The sequence below is a fragment of the Amphiura filiformis genome, chromosome 2, assembly GCF_039555335.1.
Source record: "Amphiura filiformis chromosome 2, Afil_fr2py, whole genome shotgun sequence".
NCBI lineage: Eukaryota > Metazoa > Echinodermata > Ophiuroidea > Amphilepidida > Amphiuridae > Amphiura > Amphiura filiformis.
In genome coordinates, this window is record NC_092629.1 from 56,143,176 (window position 1) to 56,165,603 (window position 22,428).

Below are 22,428 nucleotides of genomic sequence, written 5' to 3' on the forward strand. Positions count from 1 at the left end.
GTGTGACCTACAATCAATGAAATTAATGTTGGTAAACTCTGGCATACTAAATGTAAAATGCCACCCCTCTCCCCAAGTTCAATGTTGATGAAAGCACTTTTTCCATTGGACTCTCCAGTCTCCCCAACATTGATTGAGGGGGAATGGGGGAGGGAAGGGAAAGGAGAAGGTTTGTACTTCTCATCAAACATAGTTATACTAATTTCACTGAATTATCAGAGCGGCAATGAAGAGTTGCAACATATTGTCAAGGTGTGCCAACTATTAATTTCGTTGATTGTAGTTCTTTTACCCAATAATCACAAAGAGCAGACGGACACCCTTGAAGGAATCGGCTGAATTGTATATTAGCTGCCTTTTACTTCACTCATATCTTGCACACTTTCAGAATGATTTGCAAAATTGTGCACACAAAAGCGCACATATCAAATGGGTTCGCACAAGCAACACGTACACATAATATGACCTATGACCTCACCTCATTATGCATACTGGCTGCCAAGTCTGTGAGTTCCATCATTCTGTCTTGTCTGGCCCCCAATTCACGTTCCTCCAATCTTATGGCCTCCTCCAGAAGAGCAAAAGAACCTGTCAATTGACTTGCCTGCATGCTGTAAATAAGGAAGAAAGAAAAACAATTGGGGTATTGCAGTTGCAATTCACACACCTCCTATGAAAGACACGACCTTAGAAACAAGTTTAAAAATGGGCTATTCCAGTTAAAATTTATACACCTCCTGTGGGAGACATGACTGTAATGTTTCACACAGGGAGAGTGAATTTCAAATGGGGTTATCTGGATGGGTGATTCCATTAGAAGTCCACACCCCCCTGTGTGGGAGATTACCTGAATGGGTGACTCCATCAGAAGTCTACACCCCCCTGTGTGGGAGATTAATGTCATGCCTTCCATAGGGGGTGTGTGGTGCACAGTTGGAATTGCCTAATCTCAAATTTTGACTACTTGAGTGTAAAAGTAAAAGCCATATATAGTACACACATAGACTACAGACTATTCACCAACAGGTGATGTCCCAGCATCGCCTGTTGATGAGGGCCAATCGCTCCATGAAGTGTGACATACAAAACTACTGCACACATACTGCATATTTTTAGGTCTTTCGCACAAACGCAAAGACACATACTGCTCTATTGATTTGTTAGCCATGCACGATTGGCCATCACAAATAAGCAAACATTTACCCGCTTTAACTTTTCTCATGCATGGGACAGAACCATCAAGACAATACCTAGCTGCCTATCATGTGTGTAGCCCATAAGATAGGTTGCCTGTTGAAGCCTTGTAGTTCCAAACACAACATAGGCAAGTTTATAATATCTCTGCTTCCATTGCGGCACAGAACCCATCACTAGGTCGTTATACTTACAGCAGTCTTGCAACCTTCTCATAGTGCAAGGCTAAGTCCTCCTTGGAGACAATACTGTCAACCTCCATATTCTTCAGGGAATTTGTGTATGATTTCTCCATCACATCCATACCTCCAGCCTAACAGAAAAAAATACAGATACATTTGTATACCAAAGTGATAAGACTTCCAGACTCTGCCATGTTTGTGTATTGCTTATGTTGGGCAAAAATAGTGTAACTTTGGATTATTTCAACTTGTGCAGTAAGCTTTGATTTCTGCAGTATGAAATTTATTTACCGCTACTTGCGCTACCCCTGAGGGGCGATGTGAAGGAAACCAAGAAGGCTCCCCCTTTGAGCTCTGACTTGGACAATACGTTGTCGAAGTGATGATGTAACAGGATTAATTACCATAGCAATAGATGAATACAATTTCTGACTAGATCGCCCTGCACTACAACGTTCACACGGTACCTATGCATTGAACCATAGATGTCAAAGAAATGCTAATCACTGCGCACCTGTAAGATTAGAATCTTTGAAAAGAGCGGTATTGTATTCAATCTATGATTGAAGACATACACAGGTGATGAGTGCAACCTGCTTGTAGTGCAGGGCAATCTATTCAAAAATTGTATTCATCTATTGCTATGGTAGTTAATACGATTATTACATAACTTAGACAGTACATTGTACAAGTAAGGGAGTATAAATCACCTACCGTAAAAACTCGATAGTATATGTGCTTACTATCGAGCGCTTTTGAAACATGCAAACATGAAGAGCCCCATCCACAAAAGGGTTTTGAGCAAATCATCGATACACATAGTTATATACGAACAAGTGCAAATTTGCGTCTCAACCCTATTAGCTCTGTTGGTAAGGGCCGGACTTTGGTACAGTTTCATGTTTTCAAAAGCGCTCGATATAAGCACATTATGGTAACTATCGAGTGTTTACCTTATTTCTTAGTAATCAAATCAACTTTTCAATTCTTGCAATTCTATTTACATCTTGTAAAAGGATTTTGTTTTCTATCCTCCTTTTAAAAGATGTTAATCTTGCATTGTCATTGAAAAATATATTTTCTATCAAAACAAAATTACCACAAAAAACCACTTACTGATCTCCAGAAACTGAGCATCTCTGCGCTGAATTCCTCATTAAAGAACAGATGAAAGACTGGCCACTCTGTGAGGAAGCGAGGTAGTCTGATCTTGTCTTCAATCTTGATGAGGTGATGCGGATACTCCTAGAATAAATAAGAAAAGGAATTTTGTGAGTATTTTGTGATCCTAGCATCTTCTTTTTATCACATTTTTCATTTTTCAGTAGATATCCACAAAAAAAAGCTTATTCCCCAAATACCAATTGATTCTGATTTAGCATTTGCGAGTTAAGGATGTTAAACTGCTCCATAAGCCACTGTGTTGTAATTTTGTTCTGTTAACAAGAACATAATACAAGTTTGACAGTATTTTTGGTGAACAAATTCATCTGCAAGAATTTTTTTGTACATAAACATTATGTAGCCAGAGGACAAAAGTACAGAAGATCAATAATCAATGAGAAAAATATATGCTTTCTTCAGATATCAAATTATTTTGGAGGTCGCTGTGGGGATGAAGCTGTTGATTGAACCATGGGGCTTTAAAGGCCCATTCAGTGATTTTCTCATCCACACAATCGTAAAAATCATCAAAATTCAGATTTTGGTACCTTTGTCATTGTCATAGATGTGCTAACATAGCCTGCTAGTCGTTCAGCCGAAAGCCGTGCATTTAAGACAAAATAAGGCATTTTACATCATGAATCTGTAATTCATATACTGACAGTGTACACATTTTTGTAAATTAGCTACAGGTGTATTTGAATGGGGCTTTCCTCCATACTGCAGTTTTCTTTGTTTTTTGCCAAATTTTTCATTTCAAAAATACCAAATGGCAATTTGAATAACTTATCCTTCACTTTTAAGCAATTTATAAACAATTTTATTTTTTACACTTTCACTGGAATCACTGAATGGGATTTTAACTTAGGTTATAGTTATATTCTTTCAAATTTTATATTCTGCATTTAATCTTATGAATGATAACCATTTCTCAATAAAAATGACTGACACAAACAAACAAAGTAACAAACCTCAGCTTTCCTTTCTAAGCTCTTGACACCTTCAAAGTAGTCTGCCAGCTTGCTATGCCACCATTTGTATACAGAGTCAGATGCCTCAGAATTACCCTTGTCAAAGTATCTGTAAGACAAAATCAAATAAAACAAATCTCAGTTGCATGTCATCGATCAGCAAGAAGTCCTAAAATGTCAACCATAATTAGGGTTCTTGTCGAGTAGAATTTACATTGTCAACAATCGTCAAATCTCAAGATCCGATGTCAACAAAGCAATACATGTACATCAATAAAGTCAAAATATTAAGATCAGAGACCACGTTATGCATCGTTCTTATGCATCAAAATATATATACGCAATTATTCCTCATCAGAATAATAGAATTTATAATGGAAAGATAATCTACACCACTTACGAATGAAATAAAAGACTGATGCAGTTATTTCATGGCAAATAATAGTGATGTTATCATGTTAAGCACATCTTAAGCTTTCCTATAATTTTTTAATGATTAATTTTGTCCACAATTGATCCATGCTTGTCGACAATATTGTCGACAACAGCCTTGTCGACACCAGCCCTAACCATAATACAGTTTTGCATGTCCTAAAGTGTCAACCATAATTTGTTGTTAAAAATTTTAATTTTATAAACAAAAAATCGACAGATTTATGTTGTGCTCATTTGTTTAATACTGTTACTGACTATCCACAGATCACCAGCCAATCAGCATCGGATGTGTGTAATTATGTGCTGAACGCTTAAAGTACACACATTTTGTAAAAGGAACTGGTGTTTTATTTTAAATATTTTTATAACACCAATTATCATTGAATTGATAACAATCTGGCATATGGCCGTACATATGCCAGATCAGCAGCCAATTTTACAATATGGCTTAAATACTTGACTTTTGTATTTGTGTGTTTATTTTAATTTGTTTTATAACAACTATCATTGAATTTATAACAATATGGCCTTGCTGACTTTCATCAGATCAGCAACCAATCAGCGGATCTGCGTAATTAAGCGCTCGACGCTTACAGAATGCACAATTTGTTAAAGGAATGTGTTTGTTATATTTTAAATGTTTTTATAACACTCATTATCATTGAATTTAATCTGGCATATGGCCCAAATGACAATACAATGAGTCATATAGAGTCTGCTTTTTCAATCTTAATTCTATGGAATACACAATGAGCCATTTCGTTGACAGAGTGCAACACTATCGCAAGTGCAGTAGAATGTAATAGTTGCCTTTTGTAAAACATCTATTGTTTGCAGCACAATCCCTTCATCATGCTCATTGTAAAGTGTTGATGTTCTGTATACTTTCCTGATGGCCACTAGGCTAACCCCAAGATATCACCTTTACATGTAGTTGGGTGTTTTTTCTAGTGTTATTGGTTAAAAGTAAGTACATTTATTGAAATGTTGCAAATAGCAGCTATTGCATTCTACTGCACTTACGATAGTGTTGCACTCTGCCAACGATTTAGAGTATGTGTCATAATTCTGGTTTGCCTTCCCCACCCTATGTGTTTAACTAGGATTCGAGTTATAATTACTGTTTGTGTAGTGTGCTGGGTATTCCAGAATTATTCACTCTGCTTTTTCAATTTTAATTCTACGGAACATACAAACAAACGTAAAACAAACATACTTGGCTCTGACTGCTTTGCTAAGAGACCTATGATAGAAATCAAGTCTTCCTTCTCCACTATCACCAAACGGTCTCAGGAACGGTTTCAGACCTCGGAATACTCTTGCCCATTTGTGTGCTGAGAGAGGACCAATGTCAGATGCCGTCTTCTCACGAGATTCTGTGGAAATAGAAAAATACAAATAAAGCAAAGTATTAAACTGTATTCATACATTCTTAGATAACGAGAACCAATCAGAACAAATGTTAGAAAAATGTCAGGAGTGAAGAATTTTATTCATACATATCACCTAGGTTTCATTATCATTGAGGTATAGGACTTTTTATTTTTTCGGAGAAGAGCAGGTAGGGCAACTACTTGATTATATTTCTACATGTTCATACTACATACTATGAAAATTTTAGAAAATTCGCACGAGTACGTTTTTTTAAAATCCCATTTTTGTTCCTAAAATGGGGGTTATAGCGCCCTCAACGGGCACTCTCTCCATAGGGCTACATGTAAAGACCAGTTATAGACAAATGGCCCTAAAATAAAATGGACTCGTGCAAATTTCCTCAAATTTTGCATATGATGTAGATTTAACATCTCAAATGTAATGCAAGTGATGTCGTTGCTGCTCTTCTAACATAGGGCCTGCACTTTGGCTCGTTTTTTGCAGGTTTACATGGTCCAATAATCACAAGATGACTGACATGTGGTAACAAAGGAAGCAGTCACTGCAATTTGATTATGTCCCATATGATTGGCCATTCAAGACACCCATGTGAATATACTATAGCGGCCTTTTCAAAATATAATACCTGTTTGCTTGATTGCATTGACAATACCGGGAACAATAGGCCTACACACAGTATATGCATTGGACAAACTTTTTACAATAAGCATGATAAGTGATGATGTGACCTCCAGATTTATACATCGTTCGTCTCGCACACTGACAACATTTGATTGAATGGACTGTAGGCTACTGCGCCGTGATTACGGTGAAGGACACTTTTCAAATCCTTTGTTTGGAGCCAATCAATAAAAGCATGCAGGGCCTCTTTACCCATGTACAGTTTATCCCTTACATAACCTATGTCTTGAATACGCTGGCAAAGTTATGTAATAATCGGATTAATACTATATATATAGCAGTAGGTAAAAACAAGTTTTGAATAATCCAGCTACAAAGTCCCATTCAGTGATCCCAGCGAAAGTGAAAAAAAATCAAATTGTTACGTTTATAAATTTTTTAATGAAAAACAAATGGCAACAGGAAAAGCGACAGTATTGACGGTTGAAGCCCCATTCAAATACATGTAGCTAATTTATATACTGTCAGTACCGGTATATAAATTACAGACTCACGTAAATGCATTATTTTTTGCCTTAGACACACGGCTTTCGGCTGAACCACTGCACTAGCAAGCTTTGTTAGCACATCTATGACAATGACGAAAGGTACAAAATCAGCCATATAAGGCCTTTAGATAGCAGAAGACACCAAATGACCAAATTGGTGTTTTATGACCTTTGACATTCTTTTGTGGCGAGTGACATGGTCTTTCAATTCACGCCGAGTGTCCTTGACAGGTTTGACTATGCTTCAGTGGTCATGAAAGAATTCAAAAGATAACCTCTGCCCCAATAATCCCAAGCAATTGTCTGAAACTGCTCCTCGGATTGAAACATCATTCCAGAAGCTGTTTAAAAGTATTTTGGAGACCCAAGGACACTGCTGGACAGTTTTTGTGGATTTCGGCTGCTCAGTTTTCTATATTTTGTGGATTTTTACATCACAATTTTGTGTTGTTAAGGATGATGCTAGCCAACTCTCTACAGTATAGTACTATCCCATGCAGAAAACACTTGGTCTCAGCAGTGATTGCACTTGTAGCCCTGGTGCTTATCACTGTGTGTTCAACCCAATTGATCTGTATTGATTACCAGCATTCTAATAGCACAATGTGTTATAGTAGGGATGAACTGTTGCAAATGAGATCTGAAGTGACTATGAAACTTCCTACAAATCTATGGCAATACATTACATCACTTGGTATACGATCTGAACCGATAACCAGAAGGGGTCGGAGAGGGGGGAAACGCCACCCGAGAGTGCCACCTGTTGTAGATACCGATGCTGATCAATATAGTTCTATACCAACCATCATAGGAAATAGGTCTAAACCAAATGAACTTCAAACACCTCGTTATGCTAACTGTACTAACTTACGTCAGTTACCACACTATGGTACTATGGACTCAAAACTTAATGTGTGCTTATGGAATGCACAATCATTGGGAAACAAGACTGTTCTTCTTGTTGATTACATTCTTGAACATGACATCGACATAATGATATTAACTGAGACATGGCTGCGTGATGATGATAGGGTTATCATCGGTGAAAGTACACCTCCTGGATACTCTTTCCTGAATATATCGCGCCCTAACAACGCCCGTGGTGGTGGTATTGCCATTATATTCAAAACCCCGCTGAACTTGTCTCCAAGAAAATCTCAATGTGTCACCAAGTACTTTGAATCAGCATGCATAACAGACAATGCAAATCGCCTCAACCTTGTCGCCATCTACCGTCCTCCACCATCTCCTGAATTCGATTTCGGCATTCTGACTTCATTGCTGAATTTGATAACTTTGTTGATGACATTTCAATACTTCCTGGAAAGATGCTCCTTGTCGGGGACTTCAATGTGCATTGGGATCGTCCAGACAAATCCGATGTCATACAGTTTTCAAACATTATTACCTCTGCTAACCTCATGCAGCATGTGGATAGACCAACGCATACGTATGGGCACATTTTGGATCATGTGTTCACAGTTTCTGATGACAATCTTGTTTTGAACTGTACTGTTGATGAAAGTTTCATCGCTGATAGAGTTAAAGTCAAACATCACTGTGTCCATTTCAATGTGAACCTTGAAAACCACTTCCCGAGCGTGTCACACAAGTTCTCAGGAACTACAAGGACATCAATGATTCTGACTTTGAAAACTCGCTCTCTCAACATTTTAATGACATCCCAATGTTTGAGAATCCGGGTGATATTTTTGACTGGTACAATCAGGTTGTCCGTGCGACTCTGGATGAGCTTGCACCTGCAATAACTCGCTCAAGGTCTATCAGATGTAGAATGCCTTGGTACAACAACTCTGTCCATCAATCGCGTCAAGAACGCCGTCGCAAAGAACGTAAATGGAGAAAGTCACGCTCTGAAAATGATCGCTTGGAATTCACTGAAGCTAACAAAAAGTCAAGACTAACATCACAATTGCCAAAAAGGATTATTTTGGCACCAAACTTCACAATGCCAGCACAAAGGAAGTGTTTCAAGTCATGAATCAGTTGTTGAACAATCAGGGAGACCTCTTCCATCTTACAATGATCCCGCTGATCTCGGCAATAAGTTTGCTCATTTCTTTGTGACTAAGATCCGCAGAATTCGTCAAGATTTGAATATTGACAGTGGTAATTGTACTGATCATTGTGTTGATAACTGCAGACGATTTAGTCAATTTCATGAAGTATCTATGGATGATGTGAGACGTACTATCACTAAGTCTTCTAATTCGACATGCCTTTTAGACCCTGAGCCCACATGGCTCTTGAAGCAGCATTTAGAACTCCACCTTCCAGTATTGACTGAGCTTGTTAATAGTTCTCTGAGAACTGGTATTTTCCCTGCCAACGCACATTCGGCTGTGGTTTCTCCTCTCCTTAAGAAGCCTTCTTTGTGTAAGGATGATCTGAAGAACTACAGACCAGTCAGCAACCTCCATTTCGCTGCTAAAATCATTGAGAAGTGTGCTGCGACACAGTTTGTTGAACATCTCAGCCTGCACCAACTAATGGATCCCTTGCAATCTGCTTACAGGGCCTGTCACTCTACTGAGACTGCACTCATAAAAGTTCAAACTGACATCTTGACTGAAATTGACTCAAAATGCGTCGTCCTCCTAGCGCTCCTCGATCTATCAGCGGCGTTTGATACTATAGAACATAACATCTTGATTAGTCGTCTTGAAAAACGCTTTGCTGTATCCAACACTGCTCTTCAGTGGTTCACTCATTCATCTGATCCCATAACTAGCGATTTTGGTGTGCCGCAAGGCTCTGTAATGGGCCCACTTCTGTTTACCGCATATATTCGCCCCATAAGTGACATTGCCATCAGTCATGGAATTAGATATCATATCTATGCCGACGACACGCAACTTTACATCTCGTTTAATCCCAGCATTCCCGGTGATATGGAGCGTGCCCTGTCTACATTGACTCGCTGTATCCATGAAATCAAAACCTGGATGTCAGCAAACTGTCTGAAGCTGAACGATTCTAAGACGGAGTTCTTTGTTGCAGGGTCACCTTACAATCTTAAACACTTGCCCCAAATTGAACTCACCATTGGCACAGCCAAGATCAAGCCATCTGAGACTGTTCGAAACCTCAGCGTCATGTTCAATCCCACAATGACTCTTTCCAGCCATGTCAACTTCCTTCGCAGATCCATCAATTTCCAATTACGAAATCTCTGGCGTATTCGTCAATTCATCGACCAGGACACTTGCCACCTTGCAGTTCTTGCGCTCATTTCATCTCGTCTAGACTATTGCAACGGACTCTTCACTTCATTATTCGGCAAAGACCTTACAAGACTACAACGCCTACAGAATAATGCTGCGAGACTGGTTTTTGCAGTTGGTCGTAGAACTGACGCTTCCAATCTCCTAGAGACCTTGCACTGGCTTCCAGTTCGCCAACGAGTACTGTTCAAAATCCTTCTGTACGTCTATAAGTCCATGCAACAACTAGGTCCCAACTACATTTCAGACTACTTTACCGTTTATGTTCCTCCTCGTACCTTGCGATCGTCTTCTGACACTAACCGGCTTGCTATTCCAAGACGCAGCCACAGAATGACTGGCGAAAACAGATTTCACATTGCAGCCGCTACGGCATGGAATTCACTACCCATGGACATAAAATCTGCTGCGACCACATCCGCGTTCAAGTCTATGCTAAAGACTCATTTGTTTTCTTGAACTGTTCTCTTGTTATTTGACTTTTTGTGTATATTTTTGTAAGCGCCATGGTATCTTTGTGAATGGCGCCATAAATGCCTGTAAATGTAAATGTAAATGTAAAATCATAAGAACTCAGTCCTCAAATGATAGTCATAGTAATGTCCAAAATATAAAAATTACTGACTGTCAAGACCGAGTTCCGCAGTCTAGTATCCAAAATCTGAATTTTGATGATTTTTACCATCGTCGGGATGAAAAAAAATCAAAAAATCACTGAATATTCCTTTAGTTCCCTCCTCTCCTTACCCTGGCAATATAAATCAAAGAAAAATAAATAAAACAAGAAAAGAAAAAAAAGACAAAGAAAATTAACCAAATTAAAGACTTAATGTACGATCATTATAATACACAAAATGCTGAAATAATACTAGTAATAATTATCGGGAATGGTTTCTGTTAATTTTAAGCTGAAATAATAAGGTAAAGTGAAAGAAACACTGCTTGTTATTTTGGCCGTTTAACACGCAGTTCTATGGGATGACATTATGACTTTATGTCGAACTTTGCTCTATTTACCTACAAACACAAGCAATTTGGCTGATTCCATTTAGGTGCAAGTTGTAAACATTACAAATATGCTAAAAAGTCAGGTTTGAAAAAAATTAACCAAATTCATATTATAAGATTGTACATTATGACTTTAAGGGATCTGGAATGAGCGTTTTGAGCGTTTCGATAGTATTTTTGTGGGACATGAGAGCACATCAGACATATCGAATTGCATTCTGAATACGAAGAATGTCTTTCTGATATCAAATAAATTTCATTTAAATTTATGATATAATACAAATTTCATGACAAATTATTAAAATTTGATATTTTTCACATTTTGATATATAACAGTCCTCAAGTAAATATCATAAATCTAATGATATATTCTTAAACAGTCCCTGGTATACCATACATGTATAGTCCTATGTATAGTAATTTTGCTTTATCTGTTTTGTGCTGTTTAAACAAATAGTTAAACATAATTTCCATAAAATGTAAGCTTTTACTGTCAGATATGTCCCTTTTAATTTTGAGCAGAACAAGTGAGGTAAAGCAAAGAAAATTGGAATTTACTACTACTACTACTAGCGCCAAAGAATGTTATACGATTGTAAAACAGTACGATCCTTTGGGTGTGTGTGTGTAGGTGTGCGTATGTGTGTCCTGCACACATATTTTTTTTTTTGTAACTATAATGGGACGCAATACGATACCGGTATGTTATAAGAATCAAACTTACAAGAAAAATGGCTCTTGTCAAATCCTACAATTCTGTTAGAGAAAATATGCATATTTGCATTAAATTTTTAATTAATTGACATAATTGATTAATTAATAAATATTTTATTTAATGATTTACCATAATTCCGAACATGTCAAACAATGTGTCAAATTAAAGCTTTTGAAGTGCTTTATAAATTGGTCAGATAGAGCACATTTTGCAGAATGCATTTAGTATTTTAGTTACATGACTCCAAACATTCTATTCCAATTTTTTGCTATACACGCATAGGAGCTGTACTTTTAAAATCCGTGCCTAATCAATAATAATAGTCTTTCACTCCATTGTCAAACCTAGGTCACATTAATTTTATAAACCAAATATTGTTCGAACTTTTCATATTTGTTTTTCTTTTATTGTTTCTTTGCTTTGTCTTTTTTTTCCTTGTTTTATTTATTTTTTTCTTTATTTTTCTTTGATTCATATTGCCAAGGTAAGGAGAGGAGGGAACTAACGGCCCATTCAGTGATTTTTCATCCAGACGATCGTAAAAATCATCAAAATTCAGATTGTGTACTGTGGAACTCAGTCTTCAATGATATAGTAGTCAGTAATAATCTTTTGGTCATTATATGACTATCATCATTTGACGACTGAGTTCTTATGATACATCATCCGAAAAGCAGTTTCAGACAATTGCTTGGGATTGTTGGGGCAGAGGTTATCTTTTGAATTCTTTCATGACCACTGAAGCAGAGTCAAACCTGTCAAGGACACTCGGCGTGAATTGAACTGACCATGTCACTCGCCACAAAAGAATGTCAAAGGTCATAAAACATCAATTTGGTGTCTTCTGCTAGTGGTTCAGCCAAAAGCCGTGTAGGCCTATTTAAGACAAAAATAATGCATTTACGTGAATCTGTATTACAGACAGTATATAAATTAGCTACATGTAGACCTATTTGAATGGGGCTTCAACTTCGTCGATATTGCCGTTTTCTTGGTTTTTTTGCCAATTTTTTTCATTAAATTTTTTTATAAAAGTAGGCCTAACAATTTGATTTTTATTTCACTTTCGCTGGGATCACGGAATTGGGCTTTGCAACGCGATAGGCCTATATTCAATACTTGTATTCACCTACTGTTATAGCATTAGTCCGATTATTACACAACTTCGCCAGCGTATTCAAGACATCCGATGCAAATAATCACCTAGATTATGACGTAGCATACCGTAAATATGGCGGAGTACTCAAATTCATTCAACAAAAGCATGATTACAAGCTATTGCAATCGTCTCACACACATAACAAATGCACTATACGATCAAATAGGTTGACGACAACGTTTGATTGAATGCACTGCATTGCGCCATGATTATGGTGAAGGACACCGGTTCAAATCCTTTGTATGGAGCCAATCAATAATTTCACGCACATCCTCTATTATTGCCAAATTATTGCTCGGGATGATTGCACACTGTAAAAGAGCTATTGTTATAATGTTTGATGAAATCGTGTTTAACTATTTGCTTAAGAACGGCACAATACAGATAAAGCAGACAGATTTACTACATGTGGTACATGTATATACATAATAGGGAATGTGTGTGAGTCGAGTATTACCTAATTATAATAGGGGCGTATCCAAAAATGAATTCACGCCCCTTTCAAATGTCGAGCCAAAATGCAGGCCCTATGATTCATTTTTAAAATGTCCGCCCCAGACCAAGGTGACACTCTAGCGAGAACCAATCAGAGCAAACGTTAGAAAAATGACAGCATTGAAGCATTTTATTCATACACTCTTAGATAGCGAGAGCCAATCGGAGCAAATATTAGAAAAATACCGAGTCTTCATAAGCTTATCACTTGCAACTAAGAAAAGGGTTCTCAATTAGTTTTTCTCGAAGGCCAAATAATACAGGCAGTTTGTTGGGGCCGATGGATGTGAAGTGCCCAGGGGCCAGTGTGGGTGTCCCCTGAATTTTAATCTGAACCATGAATTGAGAACCCCTGAAATAAGAGTAAAACTTCAGTTAGCACCCCTACCTTTTTCTCCCTTCTCCCCTTTTTCTTTATTGTCAGATGGCATCAGATTATCTTCATCCCCAAGTATAGCCAGCAATTCTGTCTCTAATAATCCTGTGGATGAACATTCCAGTAGACAGAGAGTGGCTTCTAGGAGATGACCACCAGATTCAGCCTCAAATCTGTCCAACACCTGAGCTAGCAGACTGTTAAAGAAAATGGAATGTCAATCAATCAATCAACCAATCAACGAATTAACCATCAACTATTAATTAAGCATTCAATTAATCAACAATCAATCAATCAATTTGCTACCCTATTTTTAATCATCACCAATGCAACATTTTTTGGGCCTAAATGAAATGTTTCAACATACCACTTCATTTTGCAAGCATCTGTTGATGTAAGTAGAAAATTAAGAGCTGGATATTGCAACAAACCAAAAAGTGCCTTATTAATGAATACTTACTTGAGGAGTCCATCTGCTAAACTGTTAATCTTGTCGTTAAGCTTATCAAACGACCCAAACACTCGCAGCTCCTCACAAGCTATTGATAACCACAAAGGATTCTGGGAGGAATCTTTCCCTAGTAATGACGCCATCTGCTCCTTATCAAAGGCGCTTGTTGTATTTGCCAAGGGTTTCCTTGACGATAGCCTGTGATAAAAGAAAATTTAAATTTTAGCAGAACAAATTGTGACTGTACACGACGAATGAGCCGTAAATTCCTCCCCGATCAAGTTTGTTTTATTTCGTGTTTAGAAAATATACATCATAAGCTTTAAAATGGTATATCATTTGACTTCAAACGATATCCAGAAGTGGGGTTATGGTTTGTTGAACTTTGCTCCTTCAACAAAATGGTAGCTTTTTTTGTTTCTACATGCGTCTCTTTTTCCACATTGCTGGCAATAAATATCAAACAGTCATAATTGGTGGTCATTTCAAATCATCCCCAAGTCAACGAGGTTCAAGAAAGTTCTCTCATTGTTAATTGTTGGTTATACATATACAAAATACAATGCCTGGTAACCCACCAACTGAACAGGATTTAGCCAAAGCAAACAAAGACCAGACCAAATTCTATAGCCATCTAAGTTAGAAGCTTATTATCCTCTTCATCAATATGATTATTGATTGGTGTTTGACTATAAAAATGAGATAGAAGTCACACCAACTTGAGGTACCGATGAATATGACCTTCATGCACATTTTACACTGTAACTCAGAATACAATTTAGAACATTTACGGCTCATTCGTGCTGAACAGTCACAATTTGTAATCCTCTCCACCTTTAATTTCTCTCCTTTGTAACACACAAACTGGACAACACAGCAGAATCCAGGGCCGTAATAGGGTCAAAAAGATTAGGACAGCCTTCAAGAATTGGGGCTAGATAAAACAAGTTTTGGCTATTTTATGAGATGTTCTTACTTTAACAAATTTAGCTGTATAAAATATTTTGCCAAACTACACCAAATATTGATTTCCAGATATAGACAAACAAAGGTAAAATTTTCTCTTGTTGTCTATTGTTTTGGAAACACTTCAACTGTTCATATATGTGACTCCTCGCCACAACTGAGCCCGGATGTCGCCAGTGCCACTATTGAGATATGCTCCATCGAACTTAACAATAAACAATAGGAAAGAAAGGATTTATTGACTGTTTTATTGATTTTTCACTACTTAAATGTCAAGTACTATAGACATGATATACATCATTTTAAAGCTAATTTCAAGAAGAATATTTTGGTTGAATATCTCAAAAATGATGATTGGCGACATCCGGGCTCAGTTGTGGCGAGGAGTCACATATTTAGAACTGGTCACATGTTTATTGCAGTGATGTGGATTCTGCTTGGAATGTATTTAAAATGAACTTGTTGAGTGTCATTGACAAAATAGCTCCTGTCAAAGAGGTTCGAATAAAAAATAAAACCGAACCATGGATGAATAATGACATCTTGGATAACATCCGTACAAGAGATAAGCTTTTGCACAATTTTAAACATTATAACAATCCTGAGGTTTACACAAAGTTCTGTAAAATCAGAAATCAAATTCAACGGGATATTAAGAAGGCAAAAGCTTCATATTTTTCTAACAAAATTGAAGAAAACAAAAACAATCCTAAAGGTCTTTGGAAACAATTTAAATCTCTTGGCTACAGCTCCAAAGGTAAAGATCATTCTCAAATTGTTTTAACTGTGAATGGTGAGAAGTGTTTTAATTCTAAAAAAGTCGCCAATTGTTTTAATGATTTTTACACTTACTGTTGCTGGCAACCTAGTGAAAGATCTCCCACCATCGAAAGGTCTTTTTTCGACTGAGTCTGAAGTTTTTAAAAAATTTTATAAAGAAAAGGATGTGAAACCAAACAGTTTTAGACTCTCATCCATCACTTCTGATTTTGTTTTTAAAGAACTCTGTTCATTGAACACATCTAAAAGTACTGGGCTCGATGGTATCCCAGCAAGATTTCTTAGGGATGGAGCCTTAGTTATCAAAGATCATTTAAGGTTGGTCTGAACCCTGGAAATATGGAAACTTTCGGGCCTCATAACTTCTAAATTGTTGGTCTAAAGTATATAAAAGTATATATATTTAGAATGGCAAAGACTTGATAAGTTCATCTGTGAGGTCAAATTTGGGCCAAAATGGCACTTTTGCTTAAATCTAAAAATAACGGTTTTGGCCCACTTCTTTTTGGGCATCATAACAAAAAAAATTCTTGGGCCAAAATTTTTTTGTTATTAATTTTCAAAAACTAGATCAAAATATCTAAACATATAAAAAAAACATAAAAAAGCCCGATTTTGGCCCAAATTTCAAATATTTTTGGTGAAATTGGTCGAAATTCAAAAAAATGAAAAAACGGGTCCTAGATATTTTGATCTAGTTTCTAAAAATTAATAAAAAAAAATTTTGGCCCAAGAATTTTTTGTTATGATGCACAAAAAGGAGTGGGCCAAAACCGTTATTTTTGGGATTTTGGGCCAAAAGTGCCATTTTGGCCCAAATTTGACCTCACAGATGAACTTATCAAGTCTTTGCCATTCTAAATATGTATACTTTTATATACTTTAGACCAACAATTTAGAAGTTATGAGGCCCGAAAGTTTCCATAATTCCAGGGTTCAGACCAACCTTAACGAACATTATCAATTTATCTATCAGTTCAAGTTCAGTACCAACCGATTTTAAAATGGCTCGTGTTAAACCACTTTTTAAGAAAAATGTAAGAACAGAAGTTGGTAACTATCGTCCTGTGAGCATTCTTAGTGTCACTTCCAAGATCCTTGAGAGGGCCGTCTATGTCCAGCTTGAGAACTACTTAACAAAGAATAACATCCTTTACAGCTTCCAGTCTGGATTTAGGGGGCTTTTCTCAACGGACACATGTTTGACTCACCTTACTGACTATATTCATAGTCAGACCTCTTCTGGCAATTTTACTGGTATGGTTTTGATTGATCTGCAAAAGGCTTTCGACACTGTTGACCATGTCATTCTTTTGAAAAAATTAGAGGCCTTGGGAGTGTCCTCGGTTGAGTGGTTTAAATCTTATTTAACTGGTAGGAGGCAAATCGTCAATGTTAACCAGGTTGATTCTGCCCCACTTGATATTTCCTGTGGAGTTCCGCAAGGCAGTATCCTTGGTCCACTCCTCTTTCTCTGCTATGTGAATGACATGCCCACCAGTGTCGACTGCAAATCACTTTTATACGCTGATGACAGTGTCTTGCTTGTTTCTGATAAAGATCCCCAAAAGATCGCTGATAAACTGAGTCTCGAATTAGACTCTTGCAGGCAACGGATGATAGATAATAAGCTCTCCCTTCATCTTGGTAAAACTGAGGCCATCTTATTTGGTACCAAAAGGAAGCTAAATTCAGTTGATAGTTTTACTGTTGCTTGCAATGGGGAGCTAATTAATACCTCTCTGTCTGTGAAATATTTAGGGGTCACCCTCGATAATACTCTTTCCGGTGAATCAATTGCTTCTAATATTGTCAAAAAAGCACGCGGGAGACTCAAATTCTTGTACAGAAAACAGAAAGACACTGTGTTCAGCTTTAATTCTTTGTCATTTCGATTATGCATGTTCTTCATGGTATACAGGGTTATCTAAAAACTACAAAAACAAATTACAAATTATGCAAAACAAGATCGTTTTATTTTGGATGTGGGGCCACGTACTCATATTGGGCAGAAAGAATTGGATATGGTGGGTATGCTATCAAGTCAAGACAGAGTAGTTCAATTAAAACTTAGTCATGTTTTTAAAATTTTCCATAACTGTTGTCCTGAATATATGAAAATGCATTTTACTAGAGTATCATCTCTTCATAATTACAGTACTAGGGGTAGTCCTTTCAACTTTAAGGTTCCTCACTCCAAGGGCCAAAATAGCCTCACTTTCTTTAATAGTGCAATTCATCATTGGAACTCACTGCCAAATGAAATCAAGATCAATGATTTTAAATTGTACAAACAATCTGTCAAACAGTTTTTAGCTGATCAAGGGTCCATTTGATTTTTAGAGTTTGAGCTGGTCTCACATATCTGCTTTTTGCGTCCTTTGTGCACGTTGTCTCTGTTCTTGTTTTTGTATGGCAGTTTGTTCCTATATTTTCTCTTGCTTGTAAAGGACCGCAATGGAAATAAGCTTTTCCCGAGGCTTTTTGGGCTATCCTTGGTACTTGTGTTAATTTATAATTTTGTTATACTTCATGTTCATGCAGCAATTTTGATGTGCAATTTATTTTATTTTGTTATAATAATACTGTATATGTAGTGTAATTTGTATGTTATTCTTATAGTACCAAATAAAATAAAATCAAATCAAATCGAACTAAATGTTTGATTTCAATGGCGTTTTCTGCAAAATGTACCTTTGACAAATGCTTTATACAATCATGTAGAAAACTTCAGACTGATTTTGCTTGATCACATCACATATATGTGACATGATCTGCTCCATGGAGGCCAAAGGTGGCAAATTTGATATTGAGATAACAGCAAAAATATGGAGTAAAAAAACAATAAAATACACAAGATAAATGGAAATCTCAAAACTTCATAACTTTATAAGCATACCAAGTATGCTATACCTTAATATATTGTTTTCAGTATATGTTATTTGTACAAGGTAATAATTATTGATTCAGTTTTCAAACATGCCTCCTTTTGCCTCATGGACCAGATCGTGTCACATATCATGTTTATTTGAATATTTTTTGAAAATTATTTTGAGAAAGTTCTGAATTTTTTCCAAAAATTTGCAGTCAAAATCATTAAATTTTTTGCAAAAAAGAAACGGTTGATTTTACATGAGTGTAGCAAAATTGTAAAAAAAATCCACCAAAACTCAAAATCTGGTTGTGTTGGGCCTGTAAAACATGTTATTTTTCCTTTGCCTTATCATGATCATGAAAAATTAGTCACAATACTTGCCTCTCTTGATGCCATATCCAGTGGGGTGACATACAGCTCTGTGGGTTTATTTGGTCTGCTCCGTAACGTTTGATGTTGTGGGGTTTCATCAATCATTGAGAACACACAACGTACTTGAGTAGCAAGTTTACTAGGGAGCCAGTTCAGAACAGATGCCTCTTTACACTCATCAAACTAAATGAAAACACAAATAAACATATAGTACTGTAAAGCAAATGCACTTCATTTTTTTGCACTATTTGCATTCTGAGTAGTCTAGATTGATCAAGACTCTCCCTTATACAGTAAGCTGATCACCCCGATTGACAGTGCATATGCAATATGAACCACTGTCCCGGAACACGAACCGCGGCGACCTGTGCATTTCTTAGTCACACACCATCTACTCATTGTCTTCTGAGAGTAACTTGTTGATTTCTGTTCATTGACGGTGCTCTAACGGCAACACAAACAACTATCAGCTGGTAATCTAAATAGTTTAAAAAAATTATTTGACCAACAATTTGGTTTCAATAGAGAGCACAGCAGAAGTAGAATACCTCCTGTTTAACAAATAGTTTTACCAACTGACTGACCCCAATTACAGCGTGAAGTGGGAGCCAGACATATTTTCATCCAGCTTAAAAATTAAAGCATCACTAAGTACTGCATATTAATTTCAGACATGTCAAGAACACAATAAAAATCATGTAAACCTGGGGTTCTCAATAGGGGGCCCAGGGATCAATTCTGGCATACCAACCCCAGATATTTGGTCCTTGTTCAACTCTGAATTGTAAAGGAAAACGTAAGACACTGGGGTGTTTTTATTTGGCTTTCCCGCATAGGCTTATCCTTAAAAAAATATTTGGCTTGTGGTCTTCAAACAAATACAGTTGAAAACCACCTGAATTGTAAACAGACTCAAAATCTTAACTTTCAAATGTGTATAATTACCTGATTTAGGGCATCAATGACAATAATAACCGGTCTAGTGTTGGGGTTAGATATGCCGCAAATGCTGCTTGGCAAATGAGTAAAATTACCTGATAGGGCATCAATGACAATAATAACCGGTCTAGCGTAAGGGCTAGATAATGCTGCTTGGCAAATGAGTACCTGATTAGGGCATCAATGACAATAATAACCGGTCTAGAGTTAGGGTTAGATATGCCGCAAATGCTGCTTGGCAAATGAGTAAAATTACCTGATAGGGCATCAATGACAATAATAACTGGTCTAGCGTTTGGGTTAGATAACGCTGCAAATGCTGCTTGGCAAATGAGTATAATTACCTGATTTAGGGCATCAATGACAATAATAACCGGTCTAGTGTTAGGGTTAGATAACGCTGCAAATGCTGCTTGGCATGTTGTCTCCAAGTCCTTAGGCATTGTACTCTCCTGAAACAAAGAAATGAAAATGGTTTAAAAGATGACCAAAGTACAGGCATGAGTATTTACACATTCATGAAAAAGTCATGCCTGAAAGTATGATAAGTTTAAGATTAAGATTTACACATAAATGAGTAACTGTTGTAATCTCACTATATGACCCTAAGCATTAAACCAACTGGAATGGTATAACAATTAAAATGGCAGCCATGTTGGAGGACAGTTCTAAGATGACAGAGGGACGGGTCTCTAGTTCCATTTAGAGATTGAACGATAGGAATTTTTGTTTTTACTATCCTCTACCGTGTGACAGACGAGGCAGGTCCAATATTTTTTCCAAAAAGATACATACGCGCACCTCTACAAGCGTGTTATGCGTTATCAAGATAGACGACGCCCGAAATCATGCGATTGTCCAATCAGATTATGTGTCTACGAACTAGACCACTGACTAAGAATCCACAATCATTCATACCTGCCTAGGTTTTATTTAGAGAATAAAGGTATTGGTATTGTTTTAGCCACTGTCGTGAACCTATTGTCTCATATAACACAGGCGAACAACGAGTGAAGCCAAGTTGCTTTACGCTCAAAATAATGATGTCACCTGTGTTATATCAGACAATATACATGACAGCCGCTATAAACAATACCTTTGTACTCATTCTTAAACATTTCAATTCAAATAGAAATATGAATCATATATTAAGTATACCATTGTTGCTATGCATCTCTGATTGGTTCAAATAGCATGTACGCGAATCGCGTCGACGCGCACACACTGAGCCATGTTATATCATGTCATATAACACGGTTTTAAGAACCAATAAGATTGCAGAAACTTTTTCAAGTCTGGAGGACATAATTTGATTTCAGTGATGATGACTCTCTCATGAGTCATATTGTATGGCATGCCCCCTATGCCTTAAGGGGTGGGGTATGAACGTTTGGGCAATATTTTTTGTGGGCCATGATAGCACATCAGACATATCGAATTGCATTCTGAATACGAAGAATGCCATTCTGATATCAAATAATTTTGATTTTTTGAAATTAGCGATATAATACATATTTTATGGCAAAAACACCAACAAAATTTAGGTCTTTTTGGAAAAAAACCGTATACCTTCAAAATGAAAGGTCAAAATTTTCAATTGATCATCGGCTTTTCATCCCAGCTACATACACTTTAAGTACATATCATTAGATTTATAAAGTTTACTTCGATGACTGTTAAATATCAAAAATTTAAAAAATATCAAATTTTTATAGTTTGTCATAAAATTTGTATTACATCACAAATTAAAAAAAAAAAAAAAACTAATTAATTTGATATCAGAAGGACATTTCTCGAATTCAGAATGCAATTCGATATGTCTGGTGTACTCTCAGCTCCCACAAAAAATATGTGACAACATCGATAAATGTTAATATCAGATCCCTTAAACATGTAAGAAATCCCCCATTACACTATTATAGTAGAGAGATGAATTTGAGAAACTCCCCATTACCTAGGGGGAAGCGAGGCATTTGAGATACACACTCGAGCCTTCACCATCCAAATACTAACCTTTACTACATCTAGTTATTTAAGTAGCCTCTTTATCCTCACTTAACTTTTACCATTGGCAACTCACAAGTAACCTCTTTAACATCACTTAACCTTTACCCACTAACAACTCCCTGCATGTTTAAACACTAGGGTGAAGTGAGGCATATGAGAGACACACTCGAGCCTTCACCATCCAAATACTCCATTTGAGAACATCTAGTTCTCGAGTAACCTCGACTTTACAACGTCCCTTTACCCGGTATTAACAACTCCCCATTACACTTGGGTAGAGTGTGGCATATCCAAATACTCACCTTGACTATACCTAGTTCTTTGAGCAACCTCTTCAATGTCGCTTCCAAGTTAGGGGATCCAGGGACAGCGCCCACAAAATGGTAGAAAACATGCCAGCCTTTGTCGCCACCACTGTAAATAGAAATAAACAAATAATAGTATATAATATGTTAGCTGTAAACAGCAGGTACTGTACCACAAGAGAAAGAAAATTCTTGATCAAATGTGTCTGGAAGAGATCCAGGATT

The 22,428-nt window shown here is 36.9% G+C and overlaps 1 protein-coding gene across 1 annotated transcript in view; it reads right to left on the bottom strand.

The window, feature by feature from the left end:
* The window catches only part of LOC140146420 (TPR repeat-containing protein DDB_G0287407-like), a 64,132-nt gene that overhangs the window by 3,865 nt on the left and 37,839 nt on the right, over positions 1-22,428 (bottom strand). Inside the window, 11 exon segments of the mRNA XM_072168264.1 lie at positions 479-611; positions 1,389-1,507; positions 2,493-2,621; positions 3,512-3,620; positions 5,163-5,322; positions 13,521-13,705; positions 13,969-14,114; positions 14,116-14,157; positions 18,962-19,135; positions 20,236-20,343; positions 22,201-22,312. Of these exon segments, the coding sequence (XP_072024365.1) occupies positions 479-611; positions 1,389-1,507; positions 2,493-2,621; positions 3,512-3,620; positions 5,163-5,322; positions 13,521-13,705; positions 13,969-14,114; positions 14,116-14,157; positions 18,962-19,135; positions 20,236-20,343; positions 22,201-22,312 (1,417 nt within the window).